The sequence below is a fragment of the Sinohyriopsis cumingii genome, chromosome 5 (genome assembly GCF_028554795.1).
Source record: "Sinohyriopsis cumingii isolate HCF-2022 chromosome 5, ASM2855479v2, whole genome shotgun sequence".
NCBI classification, from domain to species: domain Eukaryota; kingdom Metazoa; phylum Mollusca; class Bivalvia; order Unionida; family Unionidae; genus Sinohyriopsis; species Sinohyriopsis cumingii.
Genome location: NC_142965.1, coordinates 56,763,984 through 56,783,312, shown reverse-complemented (window position 1 = coordinate 56,783,312; position 19,329 = coordinate 56,763,984). Strand labels below are relative to the sequence as shown.

General features: G+C 33.5%; 1 protein-coding gene across 1 annotated transcript in view; it reads right to left on the bottom strand.

The window, feature by feature from the left end:
- Positions 1–19,329, bottom strand: part of LOC149799225 (low-density lipoprotein receptor-related protein 6-like) — an 88,729-nt gene that overhangs the window by 27,168 nt on the left and 42,232 nt on the right. Inside the window, exons 5-9 of the mRNA XM_089958496.1 lie at positions 9,322–9,432; positions 6,778–7,050; positions 4,182–4,335; positions 2,851–2,988; positions 1,892–2,009 (exon numbers count right to left, since the gene is read on the bottom strand). Of these exons, the coding sequence (XP_089814622.1) occupies positions 1,892–2,009; positions 2,851–2,988; positions 4,182–4,335; positions 6,778–7,050; positions 9,322–9,432 (794 nt within the window). The remainder of the gene's footprint in view (positions 1–1,891; positions 2,010–2,850; positions 2,989–4,181; positions 4,336–6,777; positions 7,051–9,321; positions 9,433–19,329) is intronic.

The window sequence follows — 19,329 nt, the reverse complement described above, 5'->3', positions numbered from 1 at the left end:
GACACATCTTATTACACACACACACACACACACACACATATATATATATATATATATATATATATATATATATATATATATATATATATATATATATATATATATATATATATAATATATATATATATATATATATATATATATATATATATATATATATATATATATATATATATATATATATATCACATTGCCAGTACAGCAACACCATAGTACACATAATTGTGTATATTTTATAAGAACATTTCTTGCACAGCTAGACATGTGTTATTACTTGTACATATATGTAATACCACACTGTGCGTAATGATAGACAATGGTACATGCATATATGTATACTGCCAACGTTATGTTATTTATAAGTTATGGGTTTCAAATTACAATATGAAAAATCATGTCACATGAACTTAAGAGAAAGAATTGGGCTAATGATGTGCACACATTCGGAGGAGAATATTTTTAGGTAACATATCCATATTTCCTTGCAGATATAAATGATTCCATTATTTTTTATTTGCCTAGTTTGTTATAATAACAGGAAGAAGGGAAATGTCCATGTAAAAATATTTGCTTTTGAAACGGAAAGTTATAAGCTGTGCTCAGTGTGGAACAGGATTTGTTATGAAGTAACCTGTGACGTGAAATGAATCCAGTTGATAATTGCGTCATCGCTTGTATTCAACCAGTGAAAAATACAACTTTTTATCAATTTTAAGAAAATAGTTATTCGATTTAAGTATCCCTTTAGCTCCATTCACTGTGATGAAAGACCAGCTTAATTTAGAGTGGCCACTCCGGTTTCTGACCAAACGTGTATCTCATAAAGCCAGTTAACATTCATTCGTCCTTAATTAAATAGAACTTTTGAGACATCATACAATTAAAATAATTCTGATTTTTAATGCAGGTTGGATCATAATTCTGGAATAAACCGATCTTTTTTCACTTACATGAAACAGGGCTCTTGCTGGTTAGTGAAACCGTGGACAAATATTGCTCTCAGAAAAAATCTACCAGAATGAAAGTGATACGGCAATAGATCGTTTAGACAGCATGTATTATAGATAGTGCCACAAAAAAGAAAAAAGAACACCATCCACTATTTGTGTTATAATTTAATATTTAAAATATACAGAGGCTGAGTAGAATGAAACATTAGCTTAAACAAGGCTACTGTGAATCAGTTAGAGGAAACTATCAAGAAAAAATGTATAATGATACATTTCGCTTTTTATCAGAAAATCGTTTAGTGGCTAAATCTTACGTCTGAAATGTGCTCGAATTTAAATCATGTAAGTGATGTCTAGACACAAGAAATACGAATAAAAACAATCATCTCAGTCTATATTGTGTATAGTAACTGCCACCAACATGGATAAAACAGAAGTGCCCAGAAGGACATGCTTTTTCAAATGCTTTCGTCAATTACTCTTTGTCAGATATTGCGCATAAATAGAAATCAGGAGCGAACGATGGATGCAGAGGGAGAAGAAGAAGATGACTTGAAATAACAGAAGGAAGAAACGACAAATGTGGATGTGAATAAGAATAACAAAACGTATTTCATTGGCGCTGTAATTCTGTGAAGATTATCTTCACCAAGAGTTAGTTTTCCCTATATATTTAAGACACATACATACATGCATACATACATATACATACATACATACATGCACACACACACACACACACACACATACATACATACATACATACATACATACATACATACATGTATACATACATACATACATACATACATACAGACAGACAGATAGTCAGACATACATACATACATACATACATACATACATACATACATACATACACACATGCATACATACATACATATATACGTACATGCATAGACGAAACGTTTTAAATTGTATACCTGGTACATTGTTACTCCGTAGAATTTTGTATCAGGCTGACTGAAGATAATTTTCATGTCGCCAGATTGTATGTTATATGATGTTATATGGAACAAGCCAGAATCCGACCAAAATAATCTAAAAATAAAGTGCATGCTTATTGATTAACATAGATAATAGGAAATGAAAAAGTAACGCATCTATTTATATATCATTGCACTAAAGATTGGACAAAAAAGGTAACAATTGCACAGATTTACACACGTATATTAGTATTTCAATGTTATGCACGAAAAGGCTTCTCATAACACTGAAATCAAGAAATCTCCAATATGAAACTGACACCAGCATAAGTTTACGAAGCGAAGAATAAACATTCACGCTGAGTCATTTCATTTTAAAACTATTAAATGGATCTTAAGACCAACGATCAGTTTTTAGGTATCTGTTGTCAGGTAATTTTGTAATCAGCTTTAGGCATCTGTTGTTAGGTACTTTTGGAATCAGTTTTTAGGTATCTGTTGTTAGGTACTTTTGGAATCAGTTTTTAGGTATCTGTTGTTAGGTACTTTTGGAATCAGTTTTAGGTATCTGTTGTTAGATACTTTTGGAATCAGTTTTTAGGTATCTGTTGTTAGGTACGTTTGGAATCAGTTTTTAGGTATATGTTGTTAGGTACTTTTGGAATCAGTTTTTAGGTATCTGTTGTTCCTGTTGTTCGGGTTCTCTTCTAATTCTTTAATGTTCTTACATGTCGACACAAATTATCCCTGTCCCTTGGTCAACAAGTGAATCGAAATTCTAATAACGTTATGAGGATCAGCTACATTTATATTCCAATAGTTCAATTATCACTAATTTATTGTGACGGGTAGTCACCGGCAATAATTACTGTGGTATGTGCTCTCTCTCTCTCTCTCTCTCTCTCTCTCTCTCGTGCGCGCGCGCGCATATTCGGCGAAAGAACTGAATAACTTACGTGTTAGTTTTAAAGTCTATGTACAGATGGTTAGGCGACCCCACTAAACTGTTGTTGGCAATAACGCGTCTATTGGAACCATCCATACCTGCTTCTTCTATCTTTGGATTCTCACCGGCATCTGTCCAATACATTTTACTGCAATAGTATAGAAAATACATATTCACTACTCAGCAAATTCTAGTGCAATAGTATAGAAAATCCACATTCACTGATTAGTACAATCTAGTGCAATAGTATAGAAAATCCACATACAATGCCCAGTACATTTTACTGCAATAGTATAGAAAATACACATTCACTGATTAGTACATTGTATTGCAATAGTATAGAAACAACACATTCACTGCCCAGTACATTCTGCTGCATTAGTATAGAAAATACACATTCACAGTGTCCTTATTCCTAGATATGTTACAATCTGACTATTATAATTTCATTTTAACCGCGAATACACGCAAGATTAATTAGTATAGTAAACTTTTGTGCATCATTATGTTATTAGTTTTTAAATGAATATTTTCTCATTCAATACAGAACATAAAATAGTTTATAATAAAACTTTTAGAAACTTCGCGGTGGGGCGCGTGTTACCAGTTGATGTATGGCCGGTACCATGGTACTTCCCTAAGATAATGTCAACTTTACCTCTCCATCTATTCGTTAACTAGTTACAATTATATTTTTGAAAGGAATATATATTTGCAGATATCAAAATATATAACGTAAGAAAGTATATTGAAGTTGTCATGGTTATTTATTAAAGAAATGCTATTGACGTTGGCATGATTATTTGTTACACACTTTGAAACGATACGTCCTTCAGGGCACGTTGCCTTTTCGGAATCATTAAATTGTCAATAAATCGGTTATATTCATCCCTGTGTTAAAGGGGAGATAAGCCTAAAGATTACGGGACACTGTCTTCTTAAGACGGTGTAATAAAAATCCTACGACATAATATGAACATCCATCCATTGTTAAGGATTTGAGAGAAAGGTTAAATGTTAACAAGGAACTTCGATATAATTTACATACACGTGCCGCGTTTCCCGAGTATTGTCCCTTAGGTTTCGTGATTGCTTCTCTTTAGTTTTATTTGGTTGCATACAACATCCGTACTTGGACTGTATCTCGTCTTTTTTGAACATTATAATCATTCTCTGACGAGTGATAATTCTGTGTCATACAAGTTTGATACGAACTGAAATGGTCTCTAGCCATCTCAACATCTAGAATTTTGAAAACCTTTTGCATTGTGCATAAAATGTATGTATATGATGCATCGCTATTTAGGACATTATTATTATTTCTTATAGGAAGAGATATACCCTCTGCTTGGGTATACTGCAATCCCCCTTGGTATATCTAGATCCTCTTCTACCACAACAGTCTGGTACAAGCCACCTTTTGTTGCTATCGCAATATGCTTGTACTGGCTGTCCGTCCATAGCAAGTTACCAGTCACCCAGTCTAAAGCCATTCCTACGGTGAAAAACAAAAACATTATATATTGGAGTATAAACACCATCGGGAGGGGGGAGAATAATACAGTCAGATATAAAGCGATATATAAAATGCACTCTTACGGTGTAAAATGAGATCATTATATATTGGAATGTAAACAGTGTCGGGGGTAAATAATAAAATCAGATGTAAACGATATTTTAAATACGATATTTTTTTTCCTTTTGAAAAACAAAGATTTTAGTCATGCGAAAGATACCATTCTGCTATTTTAAAATATTAAATGTTATTTCCTGATAAAAATAAAACATGATGATAAAGAGTCACTAGGATAGCTTTTGAAAGTTTCCATGCATGATTTCTTTATATGGTCACGAAGTCTTTAATTGTGTTGCATGCGTTAGGTACACAGATCTGCTCTTTTCGTTGCTGCCGTTGTGTTTTGAAATATATGCAAATCAAAAACAATTAAATACAGGCCAATTGATTTTAGTCACTATTCTGTACAGATCCCAAAACATCATCGTCACCATGTACACAACTGTCTGCTTACTTGATACCTGAATGGTGGACAACTTGGCAGTTGGTAACATAAAAGGCAAAATTAGCAAATAAATCTTACACACACGGACATATACACACACACTCGTCCTACACCCTATTTAGATGCAGTGTCATACATTTCCAGTTATCGAGAGAACTTGTCTCTCAAAGACGCAACGGCCTGAAAACACATACATAATGTTTTATGGAAAACCCTATCATTTTCAGTTTATGAAATGAAACCAAATTACGTATCATGATTAAAACTCCATTTCACTAATTCTCTTTTCTCCAATCAGTATTGCCTTAAACAAATCCTTAATAACTATTCTGACATGGCAAATCAACTCCCAGCTATAATAGACATCCAGTCTACTATAATCAACATTACATAGCAACGTGACTCGTAGCTGATATTTGCATTAGTATCAGTAACTATATTACTGTACAGAGTATCTGTTGGATATTGATAGTCACATGTTGTTGTTGTTGTTGTAGGGTTTAACTCCATTTTTCAGCACACGAAAGGCTATACATGGCGGCCTGTATTAATGGTGGAGGAAGAACCCGGGAAAACCACGGAAAGAACCACCGACCCACGAGAAGCTACTGGCAAGCTTTCTCACATACCCACATTAGCCGAATCCGAGACTCGAACCCACGCAGACAGAGGTCAGATGGCAGTGATCCGTAACGGAGAGCGCTTTAGACCACTCAGCCATTCGGGGCGCCGATAGTCACATCTACTATTTTGTACAGGAAACAATTGTACGATATAATCAATAAAGAAACAGCGTCATCTACATTTTTGTATTATTTAAAAAAATGTATTAAAATGTTCTATCTGATAAAAATAGAGCAATTGATAGTATTATAAACAAACATTCCCGCTGCTTGCTAAAACCTTGTCATCGTGGGGTGAGCTACGTCTGATCTGTCGTATTAGTGAGTTTTCCCGCGTTGAATTTTGATGTTAAGGAAACATTAACAGTTACCAAAACAATTCTCATATTGCTTAATCGAGACTGACAATTTTTATTAAATGTATCTTCCGTTACATTTTGCAATCTCATGAAAAAAGAAAGTGTGCCCCGGAAGAAACAAGAGCACCAACTCGGAAGCACTTTGCTCTATTCGTACTAATTTTTAGTTTAAGTACACAGCGTATACCCTATATGTGACGGCAAGATATGGGTCTCTGTTGTTCAACGATTTTAGCTTATAATGCTTACTAGACACTATTACACGCAAGGGATCTCTTTACCGAGCAAATCCAGCTACTCTGTTTGTCTGGTTGGAGGCCGTTTTTGTTCCCATATTTCTAAGAAACTCAAGACAATAGTTGTCATCAATCGAACGGTTCTTAAACGCGCTAATACCATAAATATTTTTTTAATCACCCAACGACCACACATAACAAAATTCTAATGATTACAAACTGCTTTGCTTTTCTTGTTTCGCATTTGTATTATTCATCAATAAAGCCTTTACTAAGCCAAATATGAGAATTTAATGCTGTGCAATGCAAACAACAAAACAAAATAAAATTTAAAATGGAAACGCAACCCAAACAAACAATATAAAGAATTATTCCTATTTTAAATTATTTAACATGTACGCCTAAATATATCCAGAGAATTCCCTATATTAAGAAATTAGTGAGGGTCCATTTTACGAATCTAATCCTTCTGCTCCAAAAATCTCGAGAATAGTGTATATTGTGACTCTACTCCTATAACTAAATAGCTAATTACTCGGGTTGAGAAATATATTCCAACATCTACCCCCTATATTTATCAAATAAAAGATAAAATAAAAAAAACTGTAAAGGGTTACGTAAATACAAATAGCATATACCCCAGTTTTATTGCGATAAGCTGAAACTGTATAGCATACAGCCTATGAAAAAAGCAATACCTTCGACAACTCCGACCCCTCTTACGATTGATTGGGTAGACTCGCCGAATTCTAGGCTGACTCTGCCGATTGTTTTAGTGACGTTTTCCGTAAAGTACAGCATGTGTTCATACGCATCATAAGTTAGGGCCATGTATCCTTTCGCAGATTCCATGAAGCACTGCGATTCTAATGTGACGTTCTTCAGAGACATATCTGGTAAATTCACTGGGTAGTGGCAAATTGCTGCACCAATAGCATAAATATGACTGGGTTGTCGTATTTTCTTACTCACTGTAATTATTTGAAGGTAATAATGGACAAATTGACCAGTCAAAAGAATATATATATATATATATATATATATATATATATATATATATATATATATATATATATATATATATATATATATATATATGTAATAGTTTGAAGCTAGTGGTTTAAAGTACAATAAAGTTTCAAATTGTATATTTGTTTCGGAAATACATTTAAAAAATCAATCATTAATAGTAATGTCTCATAAACTCAATTGCCATTTTTCTTGAGTAATTCGTCTGCAATTCATGTTGGCATTCATGGCACATTACAATGTATTATTTTTAGAACTGTCTGAAAGTTTAATGCGTCTGCTAATATTTAGATACTTTATTGTTCTTTTCGAAATTTCTTTCAGAACCTACTAAATAAAAAAGAAAGCAAGTGACTGTTATGGAAATATAGTAAAGTATGTACAGCGTTTAGAACAAAAGGTTAGAACAATACAGGATATATGGTGCCGATGAACACAAAAGTTCTAAATGAAAAGAAATTCCTTTAATATGATGAAATGAAAGTGTTACTGAATATGCATAACTATATGTCAAGGGAAGTATACATTTATACGAATAATTTAATGCACATGCTGTATATTTAGATATAAATATTACGTTGGATTTATGAACACCTGTAAATATTACTACTAATCAGATTGACAAACACACGATATTCTAATTTCTACTTATGGAATTAAAATGTACCCTTTGTATCTTGTATCGTCTGCAGTAAAACGTGGTCATAACTAAACTTCCTTGCGAATGCAAATAATCTAAAAACAAGAATTCTTTCGTAAAACTGAACAATTACAACGAAAATTTTAGTTTCCTATACAAACTCGAGTCAAAGTCTGGATCGCCAGTTCCTACTTCGACAAATCGTGAACCGTGAACTAAATTAGTATTAACATTAAGCAGAGAAATTTCCATTTCATGTAATACTAGTTTAATGAATATAGGGTTTGGGGGTTGGAAAGGATGTTTGTGGTTTGTTTGTTTTTTTGTTTTTTTAAACAGAACTTGTGATGTTGTTGTCTCCATACAACACATGGCAGACATATTAATTCGGGGGATACGAAATCTGTTCGCACACACTGAAAAATAAGTGCGTTTGAAGCGTTTACATGTGGCTAGATAAAACAATGGTTCCGGATAGAGAATCTTTTACTTATTTGTCATTTGATTCATGATCTCAGTGATCGAAGGTCACAAAGTAGAAACATTGCACACAGACGTATTAATCAAACAACGTGTTATACATACGAAGACCTCAAAGTTAAGACATTGCACACAGACACAATAATTAAACAAAGTGTAATGCAAGCGCATGCTTTGAAGTGTCATAATAACGCATGCTTTAAAGTGCCACACATACGCATGATTTAAAGTGTCATAATAACGCATGATTTAAAGTGCCATACATACGGATGATTTAAAGTGTCATACATAACGCATACTTTAAAATGTCATACCTACGCATGCTGCAAAATGTCATACATACGCATGCTGAATAGTGTCTTACATAAACATACTTTAAAGTGTCATACATACGCATGATTTAAAGTGCCATACATACGCATGATTTAAAGTATCATACATACGCATGCTTTAAAGTGCTATACATACGCATGCTTCAAAGTGTCATACATGCACATGCTTTAAAGTGTCATACATACGCATGATTTAAAGTATCATACATACGCATGATTTAAAGTGTCATACATACGCGTGATTTAAAGTGTCATACATACGCATGCTTTAACGTGTCATACATACGCATGCTTTAAAGTGCCATACATACGCATGATTTAAAGTGTCATACATACGCATGTTTTAAAATGTCATACATACACATGCTTTCAAGTTTCATGCATACGCATGCTTTAAAGTGTCATGCATACGCATACTTTAAAGTGCACAGACCAACCGTTTGACGATAACAAAAATTCCAGTATAAAATAAAAACGTTCGATAATTTGTCGGCAAAAACAACGATTTTCAAAATGAGATTTGCAAGACAATGACTGCAAGGAAACATAGTGCAGCAAATGCATCACTCGTCAACTGCTTCATCCATATGACAGGGTAAGAATTAGGTTAAAAAAGTACGAAAAAAACACATTATGAGTTTCAGCAATTATTGTAACATGACAATACATTATTCATATTTATAATATTTTCTTAATATGTCAAGACCAATCAAACTGTTCCTTGATTCTAATCACAGAAAATATACAATGGTATTACTTACATACACATGTCTTGTTCTGATTCATTTCATACCCTTCTCCACAGTAGCACTCTGCTCCCGCTATCGGGTCATTTACACAAAACTGATCACATTTCTTCATGTCGCAAAACGCTGCAAGTAAATACATGAGCTTGTGACAGGTGTTGTTTTCAGAAGAAACAAAAGCAAGAACAGATAAAGCAAATTCAATTTAGAATGTACTTCAATCATACATAAATACATTTGACTAACTTAATGAACATTATTTGTATTGATGGCAATTTCCATTGAGTCTTAATTCCTTTTTCTCAACGCCTTTACACTTGATGTTGTACAGGAAAGAGATCTTCTTTTGCCAATGACACCGTTTTAATTAACTTTTGATTTCTCAATACTTTTGCACCAGGAAATTTATCACACTGCACAAGTACAGCTTACTGTTGTAATAGTGGAAATATACGGAAGATAATATATTACTTAGTGTTGTGTTTTTAAGAGAATTCAATTCATACAAATGTCATCGTTTGTTAAAGCCACCTTTTTTCACAGTTGTACTACTAGCATCTTTCGTAGAGCACACATAAAAACTGCATTTGTAAAGAAAGTACCAAAGAACACGTGTCTTTTTTATCGCTCAAATGCTATATGACATTCTAGCTCAAATAAGTAAATGCATACACACGCTTCACACACACACACACACACACACTAAGAACTCTTGAAAGGTATCATATTTGCATAGTCACAGCCAATATGTTGACAGTCCTGATTCAATATATCATTCTATTCATTCTGAAGTTTCACAGGTAAGTCTCTGTATATTTCCAAGAATATTTTATAAAACTGGCTTCGACACTTTATCATGCTTTATCCACACCGCGAAATATGTATTTATTGGCGTGTCTAGAGTCTGCTGATTTTTCTATAGATTTTCTCCAGTTCCTTGCTATAAAATTGAGATTTAAAAACCATCCAAGGACGATTACATCGGTATTATACATATTTTCGTATTGACTAAAACATTGATGTAGAAAATAGATTGGAACATCATTTTTTAAAATGTAAAATATAGATCTACCGTATATTTTTACGAATGTGTTATGCCACAGTGGCATAGATAAAATATCCCAGGAGTTGTTTTGGAGTATTCATCCAGTTCTGACCATATAATAAAAATTTTGTATCCCAACCTAAAAAATTTGAATGATATTTTCTGAAGGTCGTAACCGTTAGAAACAGGATTTTATCAAGTCCAAATTCTTCTACTAAATCAAATGCTTTAGGCTTGCAAGAAGAATGATCAAACGGACCAAAACGTATGTTCAACCACAGAAATTGAAGTGCTCTACTTAAAGACAGAATGTGTGGTATTTTTAATCTACCATCTTGATAATCAATGTCATGAAGGCGAACACTATTTGGATGAATCAAGCATGGGTCGGATGTGTCAAACAATGGATTAGATGAGTCCAACAATGAGTTCGACCAGTCAGACAATGGGCTGGATCAGTCAAACAATGAGTCGGATGATTCGAACAATGTACTTCTTACATTAGTTACAACTGTCAGATATGTAGGTGAGAAAACATTCTCGTAAAAAGACTTCTATTTTTGGAAGAATGTTCTTAAAAAGAAATAGCTGATACATTTGCTATATAAAAAACAATTGGTATCATTTTCTCTCCAAAATGTCTCTTTATTTTAATTACAGAAAAATATAGAACATTTTTTCGCATTCAAATTTTCACCGTTATTTTTCCCCTAAGTAGAATTCCTAATGATCTCCCGTCTAGTTTCTAAGTTATCTATCTCATTATATGTATTGGGAAGATAATCATTGTAACAAGGTATCGATGCTGATCCTCTTTCTTGTTTATTCCGCTGCTTTTTTCTTGAATTATCATTGACGGCTGAACGAATCCGGCCCAATTATCCTGTTTACCTGATTTGTATAATTCTATAGCTAACCGATTTGGAACGATTTACAGAATTTACATAACTAGGTACATTAAAAAGACTATTGCTGAATTTCTATGCCCCACTACATCTAGTATGTTCACAAAATGCAGATCACATGACATTAGTATGTGGTCTGGCTTGTAACGATATTCAGTATTGAAGTTTTTTAGACAATGCCTGTAGATCAGAAAATACTAAAAATATAATCCAAAATACAATATTTGACGGAAGGACCTCTCTAAGTTTATTTTCGTTATGTTGATGTTGGTGTTTTTATCCTCTCCATTTATCGATGAGGTCACATATTTTAATTAAAGAATGTTTTTGGTCACTTGAATGTCCATTAATTTCTTGTCTATCATTAACCATGTCAATTACATAATTAAATGGATATTCCAGTCATCACTACAGTATGTTCGTTCAAAGAATGTATTAAAAACAATCACTGGATTATCTCCATTTGGGCAATACACTACACAGAAAATTATATGGGTATTATTTATTCAATATCTAACATGAAGAAAATTCCCATTGTGATCTGCAGTTCTTTTCTCTGATTACTTCATATTTAAATGTATTTCTAAACAGGATGCAACTCTCCTTCTGTAACTGGAAATAGAACAAATCTATGCGTCATAACCCCATTTATTCTCCAGTATGGTTCAACAGTTCATGTACAATGACTACCGACAAGAAAGGGAATGTCATATTTATCTCTACACAGCACAATTATCTCTTCGTTTTATCGTGTCGGAATAAAGACCTCGGCAATTTAGGCGGGCAATTTTTAAATTACTTATGGAACCGAATAATAGGGCATATATTATCAACGTGCCTAAACAACACAACTGAGTTTCGATAGAAACTCTTTACTGATGTTAAATCATTCTTTTCTCCAAAATCCGACCACACCGCAATATATATTAATCCAAGACACAACTACAATACGTCTCAAAGGGATCATTTTAACTAATAGCAAACTCTAGAATGTAATGAAAACTTGTATCGTTGTTATTATCACAGGATAGATTATAAAATTTATAAAACGGTTGTGAATCACTTGCAAAAAAAAGGATATCGCAAAACGCCATGGGTTTAAAAAGCAGCTCGCACCATGTTTTAGTTTGCCCCGTGATATACGAGACACAAATTTCCACTGACATGCAGCTATATCATCCATTGTCGACTGAAGTGATTTTAATTTTAAACTTGCGTGTTTTCTTATATCACATTCGTATACAATTATCAGTCGCAATTTTAAGCCATAAATCAACATTTAATACCACATACTACAAAACAGGACAAAACCATCTAATACTCAAAAGTATTACTATCTCAGATTTCCAAACAAATATCTGTGGAAATATCGCCAAAAATTCGTTATCATATAAATCAGGAACCATTATACGAAACTAATCTGGGCTACGATCAAATCTCATGATTGCAGTTTATTATAAATGGCGCCTGTACGTAATAATTGGCTAATAACTCGGGCTGAGAAATATCTTCCCAAAACCAATTCCCCATAATCAAACAAATAATCACGAAGCTATTATAAACGGGGACATAAATACAAATATCATATTCCGTAGGTTTATTATAATATAAAATAAAAAATAAAAAAAAATTATTCCATCGCTAAGTACAATTTCAATGCTTGAGTAAAACTGTCGTCTCATTATCGCACGCATCAAACCAACGAAAAGAGTCAATCATGCAAATATGTAAGGTTTGATAGCAAAGACACAAGTAGCTGGAAGAAAGTAGACTGCTCAAAGTCATATTAGAATAACATCTGAAACGCAAATTAATTAAATCATTGTGTCATCCAGAATGCCTCTCAAAGTTGCAATAGTATATATATATATATATATATATATATATATATATATATATATATATGACATGAATCTTTAGATTACTAACATTAATTTCAGTCTTTTAGAAACAAATCAAATAAAAAATACAAACATCGTAATATATACATATTTATGAGAATCCCGATATAGGCAAGAATGAGGAAATATGTCAAAATAGTTCTTCCATTCTTCTTGTGAAGTTCATTAGTCCCTTAAAAATTTCGACTGTAACTATTTGACACATTAAAGTTTAGATATGATTCATAACGAAAAAATATACCAATTATACACCCAAAAACTTCACATCAAATACCTTATTTCTCCCAATCACAGATTTCGTAGTTTTTATACTTTTCTAATTTGTGCCGATATAATTGTTCTTTCTTCAATGTTTCTAAGCTTGTTACTTTATTGCGAATATGTAACTTAAATATGCAGTTGTTTTCTAAATGGTAAACTGAATGTTTAATCACACATTTTTTTAGATTATATTTTAATAACAATGTATCTACTACTGTATAGTTACAAATCAAAGGAATAATCTCTAAATTCTTACAAACGAGGGAATCAAGACAAAAAGCACATGCCCTAGGTAAGTTACAGTAAGCAGGAACTTATATCCCAAGAAAGAAAAAAACGTACTCAGTCGACATGTGCAAATTAAATGCTTGAATAAAGTTGTTGTTTTAAATCAATATCGTACGCATCAAACTAGGAGAAACAAAAACAATTATACAGACATAAATACTGATGTTAGAAGCCTAAAAGAAAATAAAATGTTCTAATGGCATGATAAAACGACATACGAAAGACAAACTAATTACATGACATAGACCCGCAATTGTCTAGTACGTTATGAGGAAAATAGTCGAAAACTGAGCTTTATTTTCACGTAAAATCAGAGTCTTCAAATTGTGTCTAATCATGAATGTAGTTATTGTCTGCTGTCTAATTTCGTTTAGATAGTCAGTTCCCTAAATTGTGAAAGTTGGCATCATCTGTTCTACAGTTACGCAAAATTAGGCGTGATCAATTCAGTAAAATAAGAAGAGGCAAAACAAGTTATCCACAGATCTGTCGTGGGTAAAAACAAATTTAAGTTTGGTTTTGTTTACTTGGCAATTACTTGGTAATTTAGTTGCTTTCCGATTTCTCAAGTGCTTTATTGTTTGTTGTATCGATATAATGAGGTATTTTGGCGTGATTGTTACAAACAACGAGGATTGTGAAATACAGGCTAAACTCGTTAATGAAAGTGAGCCCATTATAAAAATAGGATCATCTTGACTCACAAGTTGTGTTTTTTTATATAATTTTTTTTTATTTCCCTAGAATACGAAGTAAAACATTTAGAAGTTCTATCACACGTTCGGAAGTATTGAGTTCAGAATAAATTCCAGTGGTGTTCCTATGAATTTCGATATAGAGTACTGATGTAACAATAACCTAGATTGCGGCAATGGACTAACAGTCGTGATGTATCACAATGATATAGCCCAAAATGTCTTTGAATGAATTCACAATAATTCCAAAGATAGTATTTTAGTCCGAAAATTCAAAAAGCACGTCCTATTCCAATGAGTAATTTGAATAAATAAGCTAAGTCTCCCAAATGAAACACAACTAAACTTGATTCCTCTATAGACTGGTGCTAAAGAGTAATTCCAATATAATTCCAATATAATCAACCTTAATATAAAAAGCAAAGACATATTTCAGAATCAGGATGAAGTTCAAAAGTTCATTTCCAGAATATCCGAAGTTAAACACATTTTATACATATCTTCACTACTCAATTATCTTAATGTAAACAAAATTTATTTCGAGAGAATTCGAAGGTCAAAGTCAAGGATGTATCCAGAATTCAAACTTAGTAAACATGTTTAACCTAAATGACAGTAATCATGTAGACCCAACTCCTACCCTCCGTTATGGATAAAAGTCAATCATACAATACAAATTATATAAAACATATATTCATGGAGAAAAGACAACACACAATGAAAATTAAATATTCATATCATAGTTTGCAAATTTGTTTTTCGAATATGATGAAAATATTATAACAGACTTATGTTTATCAATTTTATCAAATGGGCTGGAGTTATTATAATTATAATCGAGTCTGCCAAAAACCGAATATTATTGTTTCTACACCGAGATGAGTCACCGTACTGTGGTTGCGATATAACTAGACACAACAAAGATAAACATACTGATATAAAATTTGATATGTTGCCTTTTAAATTATTTCAGCTGTTTTACGCCTTTTTACTTATTTGCAGCTGTTTTTCACATTGAGGATAAAATTCCTTACCGTGATGTTAAGATCGAGCTGTGGTCAAAACCTGCGAAACAGTTAAAGAATTAGAGAAAATTAGATTAGTATAACCATTGACTGCTGCACATCGCACTCGATTTTCGATAAATATGAAACACACAAACTTAGTCATATACGTTATTAAAAACTAAAAAGAACCATCTTATCAATACCATTGGATACGCAAAAGTAATTGCTTCTTGCATTACAATGCACACGCTAATTTGCTTGTTTCATTGTTGAATCTCATCATGGTTTAATTCCAGCAGGACATGTTGTTGAACATATTAATCGAAACATACTGATAAACGTCTCGAAAAATCTTCGTGTTATAAAACAGTGAACATTCCAAAACTGGTTGTACTGGGGCGTAAACAAGTACTCCAAGACCAGTGATAGCAGCAAACACTAATGATAGGAACGGGTGGTTTTCAATCAAACAAACAAACACCAACCAATGATCAGGAATGGGTGGTTTTTAATCAATCAAACAAACACCAAATACTGATCAGGAATGGGTGGTTTTCAATCAATCAATGCCACTCTAAATCTCTAGCAGTTAAACATACTAGTATCAGATTTTGTTGTCTAAACATTTGTCGTCCTTCGTTATCAAAAATGTACGGAGTCAAATGTACATTGAAATTTGATTGTGATGAGATTTAATAGTAGTATGCTTCTTTTCATATTTTATTTTGATAGCGTGTTATTTTCAATGATGATATGTTTGTCACGATGTCATCAACACTTGTCATTGAAAAAGAAACACCACTCACAAAGATTTAATTTTATGTTTTTCAACAAATTACAAACCCTAAACACGTAACGAGCGGTACTTTTCTATTTTGCAATGCTATTCCATTTATTATATATTTCAGCATGGAGAATTACACCTACTCCCGATAAAATCAACAAAAAAGAATTCGCTGTTGCTCCAGTCTGTTGTTCCCGCTGTTGTCATCTTTATCGGTCATCGCTCTCAGTATTCTGCGGCAATTCCGATAAAGGTGTTCTTAATAAACAACGAGTGAATGATAATGATAGTAATGCGCTAGTAATTCCTGCCGTTTGTCATCATACAGGTTTAGCTGATATAAATTAAATCGATGATAAGCTTCATTATAATCTGTGTCGAATAATTTTTTCATTGTCATTTCGAGATCACTTACCGACGTTGAGTTTACGATCAATGACTTTCACCAGAATATAACGTTTAGATGTTACAGGAAAATCGACGTCGGCATGTATTTCGGTAATCTAATTAATTTTTACTATGTCCTCAAGAGGATCAGGATTTACTTTTAAGCCAAGTTTTCGAGACACGTGTATGCGTCAGCTAATTAGGATGGAAACTAATTTTTTTTGTGAAGATATTTCTACAGACTAGCTTCAAAAGGGCTTGCAATATTTTTTTTTACAAGTAAACGCGTTTTTTTTTATTCTCCCTTCATAAAATGCTGATATCATACGACATATATGGATAGTCTGTTTCCAAAGTTTGGTATCCTTCGAGAAGTCAAGACAACAACTATTAATTTTTTCTTATAAATCCGGTTCGGCCCTATAGGATCAAAGACCTTTACTACGGGAATCGGCCAGTTATGATTATTAATCTCTTGAATCTTATCAATCTTCAGGAGCTTAAATACTCTCGGTTTCAGAATTAAACTCCCAAACTGATTAAACGCAACTGGACAACGACGGAATATATTTTTCTTTTTCTGTAAAATGCCATTATGATAAAATACGCTTCCACTGACTTGTTTTTATCAAAATAATTATCAGGCTGGTCTTCCTCGAGAGTATTATCAGGATTTATTTTCTCATCCGGCAACGAGATTACTTCCATGATAGAGTCGATGTCCTCCTAATCAATCACAGTATCCTCAAAGAATGCGCGTTTTGCTGATTACGTAATTCCCGGCGAGTTTTAAATTTCTTTCGGGCAATAATCTTTTTCATGCAATCATGATCTTTTTTTACGTCGTTCTTCCTCAGTGGTTTTCATTCCATGTAGTCTTCCCTTTTGATTCTACGTTGGCTTTAACTATTTCATGATCGAGCTCTGACAGGATAGAGTTAATGATATTTTCGATATCTTTTGCCAGTGTAACTGATCTCTATCGTTACAAAATGCACACCGCAGGCCATTTATCGATGCCATCTTGTAATTGTTTATATCTCATTCCAGCTACTGAAACATTAATAAAAAACCTCCCCTTGATCGTAGTAAAAATTAACAGAATGAGATGTTATCAGAGCACGCGCTTCTTTTAAGGTCCCTTTTTAAACTTAAGATTGTCAATCTCTATCATCAGATTCCAGTACAACGAAGTGTTCTGAAGAAAATAATAACATCGAAATCAAGAACAACACCAACTATTCGTGTCATCGCTATAGCAACCAAATGAATAAAAACTATACGATATCATCGACCGAGAATAGTTGAAAACAACTGAGTCTTGGATATGTTGGTTCAGTGGTTAATACGTACAGTAGATACATATCATTCCAATTTGCGGTTGCTAAATGCAGCGCAAACTTTCGCAACCTTGATCCGATAGGGTTTGTGCTTGTGTGTAACTTTGTCCACGTGGATTCTGAAAACCCTCTGGCGTCTAACATCCAGTTGGTAATCCCTTCTGTATTACCTGAGGATCCACGAAAATGAAACTGACGTACATTCAATCATTATCCAAAAATTTAAATACGGAACTGCGGTTACAAATTCGTTAGTCGTTGACAGGGCGGTAATTGCGTAAATTGCAACATACGCTGCGAAGTATTTGGATGACATAGAAGCGATAAAACCAGACCGGTTTACGCTGTATGATGTCAACGTTAGTATGATACCAGCGTTATTTTAACCCGACACGCAGCCACGTTCGACTTATTAGTGACGTCAAAACCATTAACCGGTGATGACATCACAATAATATTTTGCATTCCATGTTGAAGTCGCCTGTCATCGATCCACCTTACTGTGCCAACACGTAGCCTTTAACGTTTTTAGAACTCGGAACGTGATCGTCCAAAAGCATATACACGGTATTGAGATGTAATATAGCACCTATTTTTCTGACAGAAAGTGTCGGGCTAGTTTTGTATGTCGCTGATCGTACTATGATATCCCCCCTGGACAGATTTTCATTCGCGTTAAAATCGCCTGTTATCGATACACCGGTCGGATCGAGTGTAGAACTGAACATGTTGTCCAGGTGAGTTACGTTCTCAGCTTGTGAAGCAGCAGGTCCTTCATCCAACGGATTTGTTTGTAGCCCGTATAATAAAAACTGCCCTATGATCAAGCTTTCAAATATTGTTCCTCCAGATTTACTTAACTTGATATGGGCGTACGATTTTACCTTGGACCACATTGGGTCTATGTTGTCGATCGGATCCAAGTCGATATTACCCGGATTTAAGATATTCTTTCCGGACATAATGATGTCACCGGTCATCATCCCACCAGTCAAACGATATTTTTTATTTATTTACTCATCGTTGCCACGGTGGTATCATTGGAAGAGTCAGACGTTGACAAGTTAATAATTCGCCGCCCGCTCATGTTTAAGTCCATGTTCATCGTGTCACGGTTTTTATTCACTTTGTTACTCACATAGGCGCTTGATTGTGAAAAGCTCTCATCACCGATAAAGTGCCCTATTCTAAGTAACTAAAATATGTCAAAGTTTATTTTTTCAAAAAAAACATTGCCTTAACATTTACGTATTAACATTTTCTTCATCAGTATTTGAGTAACATGAACACAACACGACTAGCAACATGTTAGTAAACCGTGACACGTTTTGTTTTACCGGATTATCTTTATATGATCATGTGTCCGACAGGTCGAGGTAAGACCAATTTGCTCACATATGTTGTTGAACA